Below are 18,360 nucleotides of genomic sequence, written 5' to 3'. Positions count from 1 at the left end.
AACACATTTCATTACACCAAATACACAAAATAATGTTATTTTTAGCAGCATCATATGACCCCTTTAAATTTAAAAAGCAGAACTGACTTTTCTCAGAACTGACTTTTCGATAAGCCGTTTAATCAACACTGTGCCAGTGATTTTATTATTTTCAAAGGCTCTAATTTTAATTAAGACTATAAATGACTTGCTCAGCTTTCTATATTAATATCTGATGCAGTTTACAGAGCAGCATGAAAGTTGCTAGTTTTAACAATGTGTGGATCTCCACAGAGTGGGCGGTAAAGAGATACCCAAAATTTGACCTTCATGAGAAAAGCAAGGACTGGAAAATGTGTCTGTCTGTAATCAACTCGACGGCCCGCTACTATCGGTTCATGGACAAGACACGGAAGGTCAGAATAAAAGTAACACTTTTGCAACTTTAGCAAAAACTGATGGGTTCATCACAACACCCACACTCTCCTAACAGTGCACAACACTAAACTACACTGTACAACAACTCATCACCACTCAGACCTTTTTTTTCTTTTTTTTTTTTGTGGTTCACGAAATGTAAAATGACAAAATACTTTGATTTTTTTGTAGTTAAAACCATTTGACAAGTTTTATCTGCAGCACTTCCACATTGGCAAATGTGGTTATTTCCACCTCTTTCCCCCAAATGCATGGATCCCATTGACAGTTGTCCACGCTTATGTTTAACTATTCTTATTATTACTTTTGCTTTTCTGCCCGTTTCAAGCAAAAGTGTTCTCTACAAAGCAAGTTTGCATTGATCATGTCTGTACTGGAGTACCTGACGTGGTAGTGACAGCAGTGTGTGATACGCTATTATTCATCCTGTTTTTGGATTTTTGCATTTTGTTCATTCATTTACATGACAACTACACATTTTATACTAAAAGATGTTAAAAAGCATGTTATTTGTCAAATACCATAAATCATACAAGATTCTTCTTGGAACAGTATTTGTTAGCAAAAGTTAAGATACGTTTCCTTTACAGCTAAAGGTACAGGAAAGAGCAAACCTTGAGAACAGGACCGAGTCAGCACCTACAGCGGTTACGTGTGCAGCAGCGGCAGAGATTGATGTTGAACTGTCCGACAGCGACACGGAGCAGAAACAGCAGGAAACACTAATGAGCCACAGCACAGATCACAACATGCCCACAGACTGGGAGTCAACCAGCGGTCAGTGCCGTCTGAAACATCACATCTGTGAATGAAACGTACTTCCCATTATAGGGCTGGGCTTGGAGGTCAAGAGGTCACAAATTTTAATCTTGCTTGATTGACAACTTTAAAAAAAAAACTGCATGTTTGTCAAAAGACATGTTACGATGGCATTAATGAGAGTGTCTTTAGGAAATGGATAAATAAAGCACAACTGAAATTGAAATCATGAATGTATTCCACAATTTTATGGAAACCGCCATCTCCCCGCACTAAAAGAAGGGTAGATGCACAGCATATATGTGACCCTGGAGCACAAAACCAGTCTCAAGTCGCTGGGGTATATTTGTAGCAATAGCTAACAATACATTGTATGGGTCAAAATTATCCATTTTTCTTTTATGCCAAAAATCATTAGGATATTAAGTAAAGATCATGTTCCATGAAGATATTTTGTAAATTTCCTACCGTAAATATATCAAAACTTAATTTTTTATTAGTAATATGCATCGCTAAGAACTTCATTTGGACAACTTTAAAGGCGATTTTCTCAATATTTAGATTAGTCTTGCACCCTCAGATTCCAGATTTTCAAACAGTTGTATCTCGACCAAATATTGTCCTATCATAACAAACCATACATCAATGGGAAGCTTATCTATCAGCTTTTCAGCTTATTTATTCAGCAGATGATGTATAAATCATCAATTTAAAAAAATTGACCGTTATGGCTGGTTTTGTGGTAAATGTGCCACTATTTACACACAGCTTGTGAAAATAGTGATACTTTGATATCGACAAAATAATTGCTAATATTTTATAATTGCAAGAAATAATTGCGAAATATTCAATATCGCCCAGCCCTACTTCTTTGGATCTGTCCTGAAACTGTTTATTGTGCCCAGATATTACACTCTTATTCTTATTTTTCTGTTTTCCAGTGTATCTCGGCCCCCCTCATCGGGATGTGAAGGTTCCCGAGTTTGCCTTGTCTGCAGCACATCTGCGAACACGTCCTGAGCTCATCGCTCGATACCTGATTAAGTTCATCTTCCCAGAGGATGTGCTGGTGCGCAGTAACGTGTACGGCGGGGTGCGGCGCGGCATTCAGGCCCTCGACCACAACAAGATCTCCGCGCTCCGAGGTGAGATATCTGCTCAGCGGCACTGTAGTCGGCTACTTTGGATGGTGGAAAAGAGGTAGCTTTGAATAAGGACTAGTTCTCTGTTCCTGCTCTTCTTCAGAGCACCTGCTGGAGCGTTTCCCCTGGATGAGGCTGGAGGAAGACGGAAGCGACTGGAAGGTTTGCGTAGGCGCTATAAACAGCACCATCCGCAAGTTTCGATATGAGCGCAAGATGGGCATCAAGAGAGGGATACGCTAGTGCCGAGTATCCGATCAAAACGGCGGTGAAACCTTTGTTTGTACACAGTGACTGTTTGTGTCAAGAAATGCTGTCAGTAGCTGTTACTGGTTGTTTTTCTAGAATGTGTTACTAGCATTTAATTTGTGATTTATACTGGTTCTTATTACTTTGATATTTATAATTTTCAACAGGAAATCTCAAAAAGACTTTATTTGGCAATATAAAATGTACATTAATATATAGATGTTTAAACAACAAAAAAAAAAGGTTAATATATGGATTTATTAAGAATAAAGGAATTGTTAATATATTACACATCCAAAACCTTTCTCTCCATTGAAACTTAGCAGCTATAGAAGAGAGAACAAAAGACAGCTGTTGTCAAAACAGGGACTTGCACTTCAGTTATGAACACTGTATCAGTTCAGACGATTGATTGAAGTGAATAAAACTGGTTACGTTGTTGCACATTGAGTACGAGTGTCAGATCCTCAAGAGTATGAACAATAATTTCTTGTGTAACCGACCTGAAATAAAGCACAGTAGCACTGTTTAATCAAAGTGTTTATGGCCCTTAAAACTATTGAATGAAGAAAAAAAAAACATATTTTGAAGGTAAAATAAGTGCTAGCAGAGAACTAGCAGGCCTGATGGAGAAACACACCTCTATTGGCAGATGTGATGTTTTTTCTGCTTGTTTCTTGAGGTCTTTGGTGATGTTGTTTATCACTCCAAGACACTGTGCCCACGTCACGCCCCTCACGCCGACGTCAAACTGTGGGTACATCTCAGCAAGAAACTCTGAGCGTACATACAGGAATAAAAAAAATACTATTTGTAAACAATAAATACTTTTATGCCATTTAGTAAGGGTAATGGCACACAAATCAAATCTGGGACTAAACTGGGCTGAAAAAAACCCGATTTTCAAACGTTTATGCATCAACGCATAAAAAATAATTAAAGCCTTTTCGGAGCAATGACTAAACACTTTTTTTTGTGCACAACTAGGGCTGGGCGATATAGTTAAAAAAATGTATCAACGATATAATGTTTCATATCGTTCGGTATCGATAATTATTGACATTTTTATAACCTCTTTTAAAAAACAGCAATAGAAAAAAAATGTTTACATGTAACCACTGTATTTTTTAATTAACTTATTGAGACAAACAACAATTTTTTTTGTTTTAACAGTCAAACACAAAATAAAAATGAAACAAATATCTAATTTCTAATGTTTTATATGCGGATTAAATAGGTTAAACTTTTGTCTTGTCTCCCGAGGCAACAGGAGGGCGCAATGAGCAAAATAATGCAGCGCATTAAATTGTCAACACAAGGAAGTAACGGTCTATAAAAAAAAAAAAACGTGCATTACGTCTAAATTAACTCATATAAATCAAATATAATAAACATTAAACTACAACGTCACTTACATCATCATCACCACATCTCGTGCTCCACTGATGACGCTCCCTGACGCACACATAACATTCGATTGTACTATTTTTGCATTCTAATGCAAATGTTTATTTTAATTCGACTAATATTCATTTTTTTATTCACAATCTCCTCATCACAGGCAGGCATTACAGCATGTATTCGTGTTTGCTGTCTGCGTCACTCATAGCACGTGCCTATATCGAAATTTTTTTATATCGTCATCGAAGGAGGAGTACCGTCGATGAATATCGATACCGTTTTATCGCCCAGGCCTATGATAATGTAATATAATCCGAACCGTGAGATTTGTGATCCGTTGCACCCCTACTCCCTTGACTTGTTATTTGAAGAAAAAATACAATATCTTTTATTCGGGCTAGTTAAATTCATTTTTGGGCTGCCAAAATCTGAAGAATGCCTGCCCGAAGGGCTACCAGGGATTTTGAAATTTTGCCAGCCCTGGAACTGTTATTTCAATAAGTTTTGCATAGTATTTTCTTTACTCTTTACTTCTAAAACTGTCTAACAAGGGTAATATTATATGTTTTTTAGGTCTGAGATGTGGGAACGGTGAAGAGAGAGAGGGCAAACATTTTGCATTTTAGGTCAGCGTTGCTGTCTAATCAGCCAATATTGTCTTAAAGCTGCAGTCTGTAACTTTTTTTTTGGTTTAAAATGATCCAAATTCAATATTTGAGCAAGTACATAACCAGCCAGTGTTCAAAACTATTGCCTTACTTTAGCCCAATTCAGAACGGTTAGTTTATAATAATGTTTTCTAATTTGAGTGGTACGGGTAGGTTTTCGCAGTTTTTGGACTTATAAGGTAAACAAAAAACCTTAAAGTAACTACAAAACAGCATGTAAATAAATATCTTTAAAAGAAACTCCGTGTGGAGCATGCCCCCGATCCTAGCAATGTTCTACCCTTTTTCCTCCTTACCTGTTTGCATCTCTGTCAAATGATTCATTTACATGTTACTATATAGTTGCTAAAGACACTTAACATATTGTGACTTTAAGGGGTGTAGACTGATGTGGAAAAAAATTACATTATTCTTTAAACAAAGTTAGTTAATTATATCGCACAAATCCCTTCAGGAGGGTTAGACTGTTTTTAATTCAGTGTAGACCAGCATTGTCTTACCCAAATTAATAAAACTCTCAGAGGTGAGCATATAACAGTAATCAGCCGTGTCTTTGGGCATCTGAATGTGTGAGAGAGTGTGAGTGTGTGTCTTTGTTCTAGTTCTGCAGCTCACCCCACCCTCCATTTCCTGTTTGTAACACATGCTCTCAGCTGACTCTGTCATGTGACGCCACTGCTGTGCCATATCTGAGCAATCAGTGCACCGGCCTACAAATATCCATCTGCCATCTGCAGTGAACGTTTTTCTCTCATTATTCGGATAAAAAAACAAATATAGCGAGTGTATCTGTGTAGGCTATGATGTGGAAAAAATGGGTTAAAATATAAACATTACATTCTAAAACAACAACAACAAAACAACTTCTTTTCCGCGGTTTAAAGCAGAGGTTAAAATCACTCAATAAAAATTATAATAAAGTACAGATTAAACTTTGTCTGGTACAAGGCAGGAAGAACACGCATTCACTCTTCTGAACAAAATGACATTACATGTCTACCCTATTACAACCATTTCGATCTTTAAAAAAGGTTTATTGTGCTATTTGGATGCAGTGGTTTAGGAATCAGTGACATTTGTGCACAGTCGTGAGTTATCACTGTCATTTGATGTGAAAACAGACCCAGATCTGCATGGAACACACATAGTTGGAAGTGAATTCACTGCAAGTGCTCTACTTTTCAGTGTCAAGGCAGTATGACTTCTTAACTAGTTACTTCCCGGTTTCGTGACGTCACAAACCCAGATAAACCCCGCCCCCGAGGAACATGCAGCAAAGGGGGCGAGGCCATGTTGTGCTGCTTTAGAGAAGGAACTAGGGATGCACATAAAAATCTATTCATATATGAATCGCAATTCTGTCTTCTAATAATGGATTATGGATTCACAATTTCAAAATCAATGTTCTAAAGCAGCGGTTCTTAATACTGTTCCTCGCGCTCTGCACATCTGCATCTCTCTCTCTCTCATTCAGCTCAGCTCCAACAATGAACTGCTCCAATTATACACTTATTTTAAACATGGATGCGCGTGCAGTTGCCGTACTGTATTAAAGCTTTAATCAGGATGAAACCGTATATTAAATGCTAACATAAGCAGTAGCATTTACAAATAACAGCATATCTAAAAGTATGAGACAACAACAAACAAAAAATATAGGCCTACCATTAAAAGCCGTGCTTGCACAGGTTCTGCACAATCCTCTGCTTCTCAATCGGGCTCAAACTGATAAGCGATATGAACTACGCCGTTGTTTACAATACAACCGGAGCACATGCTTTAAAAAAAACGAAGCATTAACACATGTTAGACTGCACCCCATAAACACAATCCAGCCTTGAAAAAAAAAACACTGAACCACCCCTTTAAGAAAAATAAATAAAAAAAGAGAATACAGCTTATATAGCTTGATATTTAGTATGATCCCACTTGAGTTTCATGAACAATATTTTCTGGTTCAGCATCTTCTATTACTGACTGTTATATATAAGAAAAAATATTAGTTTGATTAGTTGTAGCCTACTCCTAGAGTCCGTCCAGAGATCAACCTCAGTCCCAAACGTGTGTACTTGAAGAGACTGTATTTACCTCGAAGGGCTTCTATTTTGTTGGGGTCGAGTTGCTGGATGCCTTTTGCAGGGTTTCCTGTGACGGCACTGCAGGACAGTGTGCTGATGGGGAAGAGAGCGTGAAGCACCGGCACTACAGCCTTCTGGGGCTCCAGCTCCTTAAACACCTCCTTGTACACAGACAGCGGGATCCACACCTTCCTCAAGGGGCTTCCGATCATTACTGAGGAAAAAAAGAGAATTTACTGATCCATGTCATACAACACTGGTGCTTCTACTAAAAATATTGGAAGTAAAATTTGAAAAACTTAAAAAAAACAAAAACGTCACGATCTAGAAAATCTACTGAAAATGAAACATTTATTCATACCTATTTCGATACATTAAAGTAAAAAATGAGGGAGGCATACAATATTATTTCATAAAGTTCTGACCTATATTTGTATACCTAAATCAGAGTCAGTGTGTGTATAGTGTAATTTACCAGAAGCAGTTTATTTGACAGGATTTTTTTTTTTACCTTTTCACAACATGGCAAGATAAGATGGCAATTTAATTACCAACTCCAAGCACATGAATGACTGAGCAAAGACATTTACAATTGGGAAACTAAGAGTATTTCACAAAGCGTTTTAGCACTAAAACTAGCTACTAAATCTGTGAAATGTTAGGAGTAGTGAAGAGGACTCTTAAGTCACTAAGACCAAGCCACAAACTAGGCCTATCCTTCCTCCCTGCTGAAAAAACAATGGAAACCATCACAGAAATTGTAATGGTTTCCACTATAAATACCATTACAAACATTACAAACCATCAACTTTTAACCATTACAACCATTAAAAAATGGTTTTCTGTAGTGTGCTTTAGGACATATTCCATTAGGATTTAGAGGTTTTAAAAAGCCACCAATAAAAGGCGACCAATTACCAATAGAGACCAACAGGGTCCATTACAGTTTCCATTAAAACCAGTAAAACCATTACAAATTCTGTGATGTTTCTATTGTTTTTTTTTTCAGCAGGGCTAAAATGGCTGTTGCTGGCAATTTGCCTCGGAACATAAACATTTTAGAAACACGCTGCATTTATTTGCACACAGATGTTTTCCCACGCATCTTTTTTGGTTTTGGAGGTTATCTCAACTCCAAACTTTCCTTTGATTATATCCTTGATTTCATTAACAAGTTGGGCAAGAAGTAACAGCTGTTCTAGTGTCCAGTTTGGTTGTCTTTTACGTTTGCATGTCTTACTATCAGTAATGATTATTCTACTCTGTTAATTAAAGGGCTGTTTATATGCATATTCACTATTTGTTTTTGAGAAGCATACATGTAAGAGGTTGACAATTAGCTGAACATATACTTGTTTAATTAGTGACACTTAGCCTGCATTTTAAAATCTTTATTTGAATATGGCAACATAATATTGCGCTCTACAATATTTCTATGAATAAATCTCTGACAAAGACTATCAGCCAATCACTGTGGGCATAGTTAGTAAGCACTCTGACATCATCCATAGCAACGAGGTCAGCCCCGCCCCCTTACTCTTAGCTTAAGACTTCTCTATTCCTTAGTAAAAGTTTGTCTCAGCAGCTTTGTGATTGGGTTTTAAGAGAAAACTCTTAGCTAAAAACTTTTACTGCTATTTAGGAGAACTCTTAGTGGTAAAATAAAATGTTTTGTGAATATGGGCCCAGGTTTCCAAATGGTATATTAAAAATAAATAAATAAATCAATCATAAAATCATTTAGTCCTCTTAAACCTCATCCCAGCACATTTGTTGAGTGCAATGCCTACATCTCAACAACTGATGGACAAAACCAAGTTCTTCCCTATATTTCTTCTTTTTTTAATCAATTTCACTTGCATGTTCATCACAATATGGAAGAAAAGATCTGTCAATACTTCAGTTTCATCACAACTTTAACATTTTTACCTGATGGTCTTATCAGAAAAGGTAAATCAAAAACTTAAAAAAATATATATATATGTTTTTTTTAACTCGACTTCTTTGATTACATTTCTAAGAACTTGAAAATGCAGCCATGAAACTACACTTTTAATTGATTATTCCTTCATCTCAGACAATCTTATTTACATCCTACCTTTGCTGTCAACCTGAACTTCGAGTCTGGCCTCTTTACTGTTGGGCATCTTTTCCAGTTCATTTTCATCCTCCCCGTCCACCTGAGTAAAGGATTTCTTTCTTTTCTGCTGACGCTTTGAGCCTGTGTTAGCCGGAGAGCCGTCCTTCATTACCTGGGACGGCTGGGGGTCATCTGTGGATGCAGTGCAGACCTCTTCTCCATTGGGCTTTGACATGAGTGAAGCAGGATCAGGAGTTTGAGACTGGCGCTGGGATCCGTTACCGCGCCCGCTGCGACCCCGTCCTCTGCCCCTGCCTCTGCCTCTGCCTCGTCCGCCGCCGCCGGGAGGTTTGCCCGGCTGAGGGCTGCTGTTGTCAGCCTGCTGAAGATCCGCCCTGTCCAGCCCTCGTTTCCAGGGAGGGATCCAGCGTGGGTTTCTCTGGACTGGTGGATCAAGTCTCTGGGCCAAAGACCAGGACAGCTGCCTTTCTTCAACACGCAGAGACGCCCTTCTCTGAGAGATATGGGATACATTATCACTAGGACTGTCAAAATTGTGAGATTGATTTTTTTCCAGTTTAACGCATTAAAAATAAAATTTTTATGCATCCATTTTTCTTTTGCTCTTCAATGAACAAAAAGACACAGAATTAGGTCAAAATACCTGTTTTTGGCGAGTTACCTCATAAATACAGTCTTAAATAAGTTAATAAATGACTGTAAAGAGTTGGGAGAAAATCGTATGCGTGTCAGATCTGAGTCATGTGCGTCACGATTTAAAGAGACAGCACTGCTTTTAAAGTGACAACTGCTCAGGTCATTGATGTAAACCAAAAACAAAAGAAAAAGAGATATCATTCGCTGATCTTTGCTGATTACCTTTTGTTGCTTGAATAGAAATTAATCTATAATCAATTTATAGTTTATGCATATACAATTTATAGCTTGTGGAGATTGTTTTAAGTTTACTTAAATGTTAAAGTTGTTATATTTTTCAAAGACTATTTAAATAAAAAAAAGCTTTCAATTATACTGTAACATTGAATGGCTATAAATGAGGACAAAATGCATTTAAAGGGGTCATATGATGCGATTTCAAGTTTTCCTTTCTCTTTGGAGTGTTACAAGCTGTTCGTGAATAGATAAGATCCCTGAAGTTGCAAAAACTAAAGTCTCAAACCCAAAGAGATATTCTTTATAAAAGTTAAGAGTCAGCCACGCCCTCCTAAAACGCCTCGTTTAAACACGCCCCCACATATCTACGTCACGATGTGGGAAGATTTGCATAACGCCGCACAAATGTTCACGCAAAGAAAGAAGGTGTAACTTTTATTCTCGCTGTAGTATTGTTGCTGCCGCTGCCATGTCGTGGAGACGCTGTGTGCTTCGTTGTGAAAGCGAAACTACTTTGTTTGGTCTTCCAAAAGAGGACACGACTACATATCAGTGGTATTTACAGCACTGTTCCAGAACAGTTTAACCCAAATATTCAGATGTGTGCAGCACATTTTATGGAGGACTGTTTCCTGATCCTGGGAGAGTAGACTACAATGCCTGCTCTTCTGACTCACTGACTGTAAGTACGTTTTCATATTTAAAGAATTTGCCACTGACGATTCAAACGCGAGTTTTGAGCAGTGTAGAGTAGCGCTTGTTGTTTGTCATTATAATCAGTAATTATGTCCCCACTGGATGCAACAAATGCCTCGTTTATAATGGGTTTTAATGTCTTCGTCTCGTCGCTCCGGCCGGACACGGCATCACAGTATGGTGCGTATAAACATTTCATTACACCAAATACACAAAATAATGTTCTTTTTAGCAGCATCATACGACCCCTTTAAAAGAGACACCAGCAGCAGTATTGTTATCAATGATACTGGCCTTCATTAGTAAACTACTTAGTAAAAAGATCCCATTAAACGCATACTTATATACCATCTTTATGTTGTTTCAACATAATTTGAAGATTCGATGTAAAATTATGACGATATAAATATATATTAATATGCAGTTAATCACAATGAATTAAAGAAAAATGTGTGAACAATTAGTTAATTTTTTTTCATCGATTGACAGTACCAATTATCACCTTACATAACACCAACTCTAGTGAACAATAGGTTAGAAAACTCCTTTCGGCCATATTATACAAGTCTACTTCAAAGTAATACAAAACCCAAAGATCAAGAAGAGAGAAAAGACTATATTAACTGATCACAGATTTTGTGACTCGTACCTTTACTGAGAGTTCTTATGCATAATAATAAACTGGAAGGAAATCTATTGTCTACTTTTGTCCCCTAGTCACTTTCTTGTCTTGAACTATCATGACTCTTTTTTTCCCTCTTAGTCACACTAATTTATGCTATAATCTTTAAGGTCTTGATCAACTCCAGAACTGTTTTTGGTGAGACCAAATGAATTTAATCAAGAATAAATGGTTTATGGACAAAGCTTTGGACCATTCTTCAGCGTCTCTGAGCTTCTTTCATATAATGGCTTTAAGAGAAGAGAATTATACTTGTAAGAATTTCATCATCATACTTGGCAATAGTGGTTGTAAAACATTCTAACTAGGGATGTAACGATATCAAAATCTCACAATACAATATGTATTGCGATATTTAAAAAGAAAAAAAAAAAGACAAGTGAAGAATAGGGAAAAATGTTTAATTATGTACATTTAAAGTTAAATTATTCTATCAAATGCACTTTGAGAGTTCAAAATTAAGAGCTCCAACCCATGTTTCGTAACTAAGAAAAAAAAAAGTCTTGAATTGATTGTACCTGAACTTTGAAGGGGACTCGACCCTCTTTATATTTGTGATATACAGGTGCATCTCAAATTAGAATGTCGTGGAAACGACATTCTAATTTATTGAGATGCACCTGTACTGTCTCAGTCTAAATTACATTCACACTGGTGTTTTAGGAAGCAAGAAAATTAGAATATAATAATAATACTAACAACAATGACAGCAGTAGCCATATATTGTAAAACAATTGCACTGTAAAATAAATGAAAATTTCATAGGTATATTATTTTTGCTTTACACAACAATAGGGTAATTACAATACTTCTTTCCTAATGTCTACACTTGAAAGAGATGTTTTGAATTTGGACTGCAGTAATCCGCTAGCTGTCAGCAATTCATACTGCACTTTAAGCTTTTATTTTGAGGGAAACGACAGTAGAGCTTTTTTGGAAGGAAGGAAATTTGGAAGGAAAGCTCCAGCTTCAGTGAAAACTGGCTTACAAAAACACGTCTCACTACAAATCTAGTGAAACGCTGTAATCATCTGCCACATAAATAAAGCATAACTGGTGGCTGTTGCGTTCCCAAACGAGCGCTAAACTCACAGCATGAGCAATAAACGAGTTCAGTGCATTCATTCAGTGTGAACGGAGCCGTTCTGAGGCGCGGAAAACACCGGATCACGAGCTGATCGATCGCCTCAACCATGTGTGCGCTTCCCTTTGAAACACGCAGCAAAAACAGACTTGATGAAGGGGTTAAGCCATATTGTGCTTTCGGTTTTAGTCCGTTTGACAGATACTGTGCCAAAGCATAACGGCCCAAAGCAAATATATTTTAAAAATGACACTTGTATGACCTATCGTTTCATATCGTCATGTGACCACAATAATATCGAGACAGTTTTGCCATAGCAATATTGATAATATCGTTACATCCCTAATCTAACATGTACGCGCAAACTGAATTGACAGCATAAATTGGGTCGGTTGTGTCATCCTTACTCTTGAGCCCTGGATCAGTAAGTTTAAAGGTCAGTACCTCATTTGACATCTGTCTGTCAATCTTCTGCTCAAGCCTCTGCACTGCTGCATGCAGGAACTGAAAGGTAACAAACCGCAAACAAGCCACTGAAATCATCCATCATCCCAAATCAGCTACTATTTTCATTCACGGCATTAAAGTGGAATATTATTAAGACCTTGAGTCTGATCAGACGTGCATATGTGAAGAACTGATGCTCTTACCCTACAATGGTTCAGGACCTCGAGTAGTATATTCTGCTGATCCTCCCCGACGACAGATGTGCTCTGGTTTAGAAAATAATTAGGACATTAATGAAGGAGGAAACTTGGTCTGTGCAACAACTGAATGGTGAACTGTGTAATGTATGCATAGAATACATACATAGATCAACTGAGGTAACATTGACTAGTGTCAATTATTATGAGACTCAACAAACCTGTACTGGTGCATTTGGAAATACAGGAGGCTCCATGGCAGCTAAAGGGCTGATTGCTGTGGCCGGTCCAGACGTCTCTACAGGACCTCGGGCTGAATCAAACGGAGGCGCAGCTTGGTAAAATGTGTGATTCTCAGATGGGAGTCCGACATTCACGGCCTATAAGAAGAGAACGATCATGGCTGCACTGAAAATGCTTACTGAATTAACGTTGTTTATCTGATACTCAAGTGAAATGATGTTTTTTCGAATCTTTATGCTGTTCCAAACCCATACGATATATTCTTCCGTGAAACACAAAAGGAGATATTTCGCAGAGTATCTGGGCTGTTCTTTTCCATACAAAGAAAGTCAGTGATGATATCTACTGCCAAGCACAAAAACTGACAAAAGAGCATTATAACAGAAGAATAAAAGTAGTCTACCTGATGCTGATATTAAAATGGTTTGTGTGCCCTAGTGAAAAATAAATATACCAAAATGTATTTGAAATACATTTATTTAATTCTAAGTATATTACAAATACATTTACATATTTATGAACTTAATAAAAATACCCTGCGATGATAAATAAATAATTTTGGGTGATTTTGCTCTCCTTGATTAATTTTATTATATTATTTTTTAATTGGATGCCTTCCATATTAAAGGCTGCAACATGCGCTAAGACTGCATGAATGGTAGCTCAGGTTAGACAAAAAATGCAGGAGAAGCATTGGGATACAATATATCAGCAATCACAGACATTCATATTTGGACAGCATTAGATATCCTGGACCTGGAGGATGTTAAAGAGGATAAAGATCATGATTGTTTAAACCATTAATGCTGGGTGCACACCATAAGATAATCGGGCTGATTTTGGGCCGATTTCTCCCCTTCCGACAATCCTAGGTAATGTCCCGATTATCTCGGTGGTTCTATAGATTATCTTATCAGATTTTTCTGTGGTGTGAGGTGTTAAGAGAGTGACTGAATCTGCTCGGAAGAATGTCGGAGGCGTCCCGATCGCGAATCGTAAATATTCAACATGTTGAATATTTACGATCAGAAATCCTGATGTGTGTGGGGAACATCGCGGCACACCACACACTATAGGAGCAAAACAGTTAAATCTAGGATTTTTTGTCCTCATGTTTGTGGTCTCTCACATTTTGAAGATCTTATAAGATTTTAATTATCTTTTAGTGTGTACCCAGCATAAAACATAGTAACTCGACCCATTACATGCAAAAAACAATCATTTTGATGAACACCTCTGGCATGACACATACTGAGGCACCATATTTAACCTGAAGAAAACATGGGTTTGAAACGGCATAAAAGTCTGTAAATCTGCACACTGCATTTGACAGACGCTTTGATCCAAACCAACTTACATGCATTACTCATGACTACTAGCGCCATGCTCTACCGTTTCAGCCATGCAATTTAAAAAAAATAATAATAGTAATTCCCAAGAATGTATTGATATGGGCATCTGGCCAAAGTTATTACTTATTAATTAACTGCAACACTTAAAGGATGAGATACCCTGCTTGCTGCACTACAGTCCAGACTCTGCTTGTGTCTCTGCGCAGCCAGAAAGGTCTGTCGGCTCTGTCGCCGTCCTTTTAAACACCTCCTGGAAGACTGTTTCTCAAGGGGCGCGGGATCCTCCTGGTTATCTGAGACAGAAATTTGGGAGTGATCAATTAGGAAATATATGCACTCAAATTTGCCTCTCTGACCGATACCCGATCCGAGAAAAATGGCACTATCGGAGCCGATACCCGATATGAATATCGTTTTGGCGCATCCCTAATATTCAACATGTTGAATATTTACGATCCGAAATCCTGATGTGTGGGGGGAACATCGCGGCACAACACACACTATAGGAGCAAAACAGTTAAATCTAGGATTTTTTGTCCTCATGTTTGTGGTCTCTCACATTTTGAAGATCTTATAAGATTTTAATTATCTTTTAGTGTGTACCCAGCATAAAACATAGTAACTCGACCCATTACATGCAAAAAACAATCATTTTGATGAACACCTCTGGCATGACACATACTGAGGCACCATATTTAACCTGAAGAAAACATGGGTTTGAAACGGCATAAAAGTCTGTAAATCTGCACACTGCATTTGACAGACGCTTTGATCCAAACCAACTTACATGCATTACTCATGACTACTAGCGCCATGCTCTACCGTTTCAGCCATGCAATTTAAAAAAAATAATAATAGTAATTCCCAAGAATGTATTGATATGGGCATCTGGCCAAAGTTATTACTTATTAATTAACTGCAACACTTAAAGGATGAGATACCCTGCTTGCTGCACTACAGTCCAGACTCTGCTTGTGTCTCTGCGCAGCCAGAAAGGTCTGTCGGCTCTGTCGCCGTCCTTTTAAACACCTCCTGGAAGACTGTTTCTCAAGGGGCGCTGGATCCTCCTGGTTATCTGAGACAGAAATTTGGGAGTGATCAATTAGGAAATATATGCACTCAAATTTGTCCATATATGTGACCCTGGAGCACAAAACCAGTCTTAAGTCGCTGGGGTATATTTGTAGCAATAGCCAACAATACATTGTATGGGTCAAAATTATTGATTTTTCTTTTATGCCATAAATCATTAGGATATTAAGTAAAGATCATGTTCCATGAAGATATTTTGTAAATGTCCTACCGTAAATATATCAAAACTTAATTTTTGATATTTATTTTATTATTTTCATTTGGACAACTTTAAAGGCGATTTTCTCAATATTTAGATTTTTTTGCACCCTCAGATTCCAGATTTTCAAATAGTTGCATCTCGGCCAAATATTGTTCTATTCCTAACAAACCATACATCAATGGAAAGCTTATTTATTCAGCTTTTAGATGATGTATTAATCTCAATTTCAAACAATTGACACTTGTTTTGTGGTCCAGGGTCAAATATGGACACCTAGTCTATATGACTAAATTACAACACATGAAACAAATTATTTAAACAAATAAACAAACAAACAACAACAAAAAGAGTTAAATTCTTCTATCAACTTAGAGGCGGTTGGCAAAACAACTTTTAGTGCATTTCTGCCACCTACTGAGATGGAGTGTAATATAGGTTATAAATAAGGAGGAAAAAATAGTTTAGTTAAAGTTGTGACCTTTACAAATTCTAATAATATCTTGAAAGCTTGTGATGAATCCTTTAAATAACCTGATAACGTTAGTGGATCATGCTCCTAGTTAATGTGAGGAACTACACCTGTGTGCATTTGAGGAGAACTGACTTCTCTGAAGCCGAGTATTAAAAAATAGTTAAAGCTATCCTTACTTTACAACTTTATATTCTAGTACCTTGGTGACCAAGTTTTGAGAATTAGGGAGACAGACGGAGAGATCAAAGATGCTAAAGACTCGAACAAACCAAACCTGGCTCTCCGGTGTTTTTCCTTCTCCAGCTAACGCTAGAAACACTGGATGACTCTGAGAGTTCATCTTCATCCTCTCCTTCTTCTTCCTCCTCCTCCTCACACTCCGAGGACTCGACAGGAGCGAATATACTCAGATCCATCTCGGTTTCTGGATCTTCATCTTCATCTTCAAGCTTGACAACGATATACTGGCTGTCGCTGAGGCTGTTCGTCTCCTCCTCATCGCTGTTGGAGCAACTCCGAGGCTGCGGATCCGCGTCGGAATGAAGCTTAGCCTTCATATTTAGTCTCCACACGCACAGCTATCGAGCTTCAGCAGAGCAGAGTCTTGTTTGAGCCTCTCCAGTGGGTTTGAGGGTTGTTTTTAAGCGGGAGGCACGCTCACACGCGGAGGAGTGCAGTTTGAGCAGGCCGTGTGTGTGTGTGTGTGTGTGTGTGTGTGTCGCTGGAGTTAGTTCAGATGCGCGGATGGATCTTCAAACCGCGATACTCTGATTCGTTCATTCATCAGGATATATCCTCGTGTTATCATATCGATTATAAATGTTTCTTTCAAAGTAGTTTTTTAAATAATAGTTTGGCTTGGAAATAAGTAACTGCACATCACAAGTGTCGAAATGAAATAAATGAGCTATATAGCTGTGCAGGACAGGAACTATTTCCTCTTCCGCTCAGCACTCACTCACTCAGTCAGAGAGCAGGAGCAGTGCTTGCCAGAGATAAAGACAGACACCTACATCTTTTCACTTGTCTTCACTAAACAAAGACTAAGGTGTAGCTTACTTGGGTATGTTTTTTTTATTTTTATTTTTTTATTAAAAATTGGCAAATTATTAATCATGTTTCTGATTGTTGTTATGCATGAATGAAATATTTTGAGAATTTTGATTATTGTTTTACTGCTAAATGATGACGTCTATGCATAATGGTAATAATTACTCTTTTAATCCTTATATTTCACAAATATTTTCTATTTAATCGGTATGCAATAACAAACACAACCCAGAAATTTATTCAATACAGTGGCTAAATTAACGAAAAATAAAGCATCAGCAGACACAGAACTTTCCCAACAGCACAGCAGTAATGACTTTATGAACTTCTTTACTAAAGTATTGTAATGGACGGGGCTTTCGCCCTGTAATAAGGGAGACAATAAGGGCTGGAAAATGCTGCCTTTGGAGGACGCATTTCAAGGTAGAAACATTATAATTATTTATTGTATTATTTATAATGATAATAATTTATTATAACAATAGCCTAATATATTGAACCCACAACAATTAAAAAACAAAAACATAAAAAAATGGAATGCCATTCATTGTATAAACATTCATAAAAGAAGTGCATTAACAAATCATCCCATTTTTTATGGAATTTTGGTGGAAATTCAGAAAAGTGAGGAAGTCCAACACAAATGCTCACTCACAAAGCTTTATTTCTCTGTCAGGAGGTCCGGAGGTATTCAGACACTGACTGGGTTTTTGTGCGTTTGCCTTTATACACCACTACAATGGATTTAAAATAAAACAATCAAGATGTGGTTGAAGCGCAGACTTTAAGCTTTAATTCAAGGGGTTGAACAAAAATGCTTTTCAGGGGCTCAAATGTAATTGGACAAATAAATGTAACCATAAATAAAATGTTCATTTGTAATATTGTGTTGAGAATCCTTTGCAGGCAATGACTGTCTTAAGTGTGGAACTCCTGGACATCAGCAGAGACTGGGTTTCCTCCTTTGTGATGCTTTGCCAGGCCTTTACTGCAGCTGACTTCAGTTGTTGTTTGTTTGTGGGTCTTTCTGCCTTTAGTTTTGTCTTTTTGTGAAAAAAGTGAAGTGAAATTCATGTTCATTCGGGTTGAGATCAGGAGATTGACTTGGCCATTTTAGAATATTCCACTTTTTACCTTCAAAAACTCCTGGGTTGC

The 18,360-nt window shown here is 37.5% G+C and overlaps 2 protein-coding genes across 5 annotated transcripts in view; one reads left to right on the top strand and one right to left on the bottom strand.

Moving 5' to 3' along the window:
- LOC107687294 (BEN domain-containing protein 2) overlaps positions 1 to 2,660 on the top strand; it is an 11,089-nt gene extending 8,429 nt beyond the window's left edge. For all 3 annotated transcript variants that reach the window (XM_016484571.1, XM_016484570.1, XM_016484572.1), the window contains 4 exons: positions 274 to 395; positions 1,008 to 1,194; positions 2,118 to 2,321; positions 2,422 to 2,660. In XM_016484571.1, the coding sequence (XP_016340057.1) occupies positions 274 to 395; positions 1,008 to 1,194; positions 2,118 to 2,321; positions 2,422 to 2,561 (653 nt within the window). In that variant the 3' untranslated portion in view covers positions 2,562 to 2,660. The remainder of the gene's footprint in view (positions 1 to 273; positions 396 to 1,007; positions 1,195 to 2,117; positions 2,322 to 2,421) is intronic.
- A 78-nt stretch (positions 2,661 to 2,738) lies between these two features.
- Positions 2,739 to 17,047, bottom strand: LOC107687293 (uncharacterized). Of its 2 annotated transcripts, XM_016484568.1 has the most exons (10): positions 16,430 to 17,047; positions 14,549 to 14,682; positions 13,016 to 13,174; positions 12,801 to 12,863; positions 12,595 to 12,654; positions 11,252 to 11,296; positions 8,813 to 9,308; positions 6,725 to 6,928; positions 3,208 to 3,344; positions 2,739 to 3,070 (listed from the first exon to the last, which is right to left on the bottom strand). In XM_016484568.1, exons 1-10 carry the CDS (start codon positions 16,710 to 16,712, stop codon positions 3,035 to 3,037), a joined length of 1,617 nt encoding a protein of 538 aa, XP_016340054.1. In that variant the 5' UTR covers positions 16,713 to 17,047; the 3' UTR covers positions 2,739 to 3,034. The 2 variants fall into 2 exon arrangements, with proteins under 2 accessions (XP_016340054.1, XP_016340055.1); XM_016484569.1 differs by lacking the exon at positions 11,252 to 11,296 and having other exon boundaries at positions 16,430 to 17,046.
- Positions 17,048 to 18,360: the final 1,313 nt, after the last annotated feature.

The sequence above is a fragment of the Sinocyclocheilus anshuiensis genome, unplaced genomic scaffold, assembly GCF_001515605.1.
Source record: "Sinocyclocheilus anshuiensis isolate Anshui unplaced genomic scaffold, SAMN03320099.WGS_v1.1 scaffold1857, whole genome shotgun sequence".
Taxonomy (NCBI): Eukaryota; Metazoa; Chordata; class Actinopteri; order Cypriniformes; family Cyprinidae; genus Sinocyclocheilus; species Sinocyclocheilus anshuiensis.
Note: the sequence above shows the minus strand (reverse complement) of the source record. Positions and strands in the feature narration are given on the sequence as shown.

Excerpts from the sequence above, each read along its gene's own strand:
- LOC107687293 (XM_016484568.1), bottom strand. The coding sequence starts at position 16,712 with ATGAAGGCTAAGCTTCATTCCGACGCGGATCCGCAGCCTCGGAGTTGC. Across the intron at positions 12,864-13,015 it reads TTCCAAATGCACCAGTACAG|AGCACATCTGTCGTCGGGGA; the intron begins GTTTGTTGAGTC and ends TTTCTAAACCAG. Across the intron at positions 12,655-12,800 it reads AGGTCCTGAACCATTGTAGG|TTCCTGCATGCAGCAGTGCA; the intron begins GTAAGAGCATCA and ends GTTACCTTTCAG.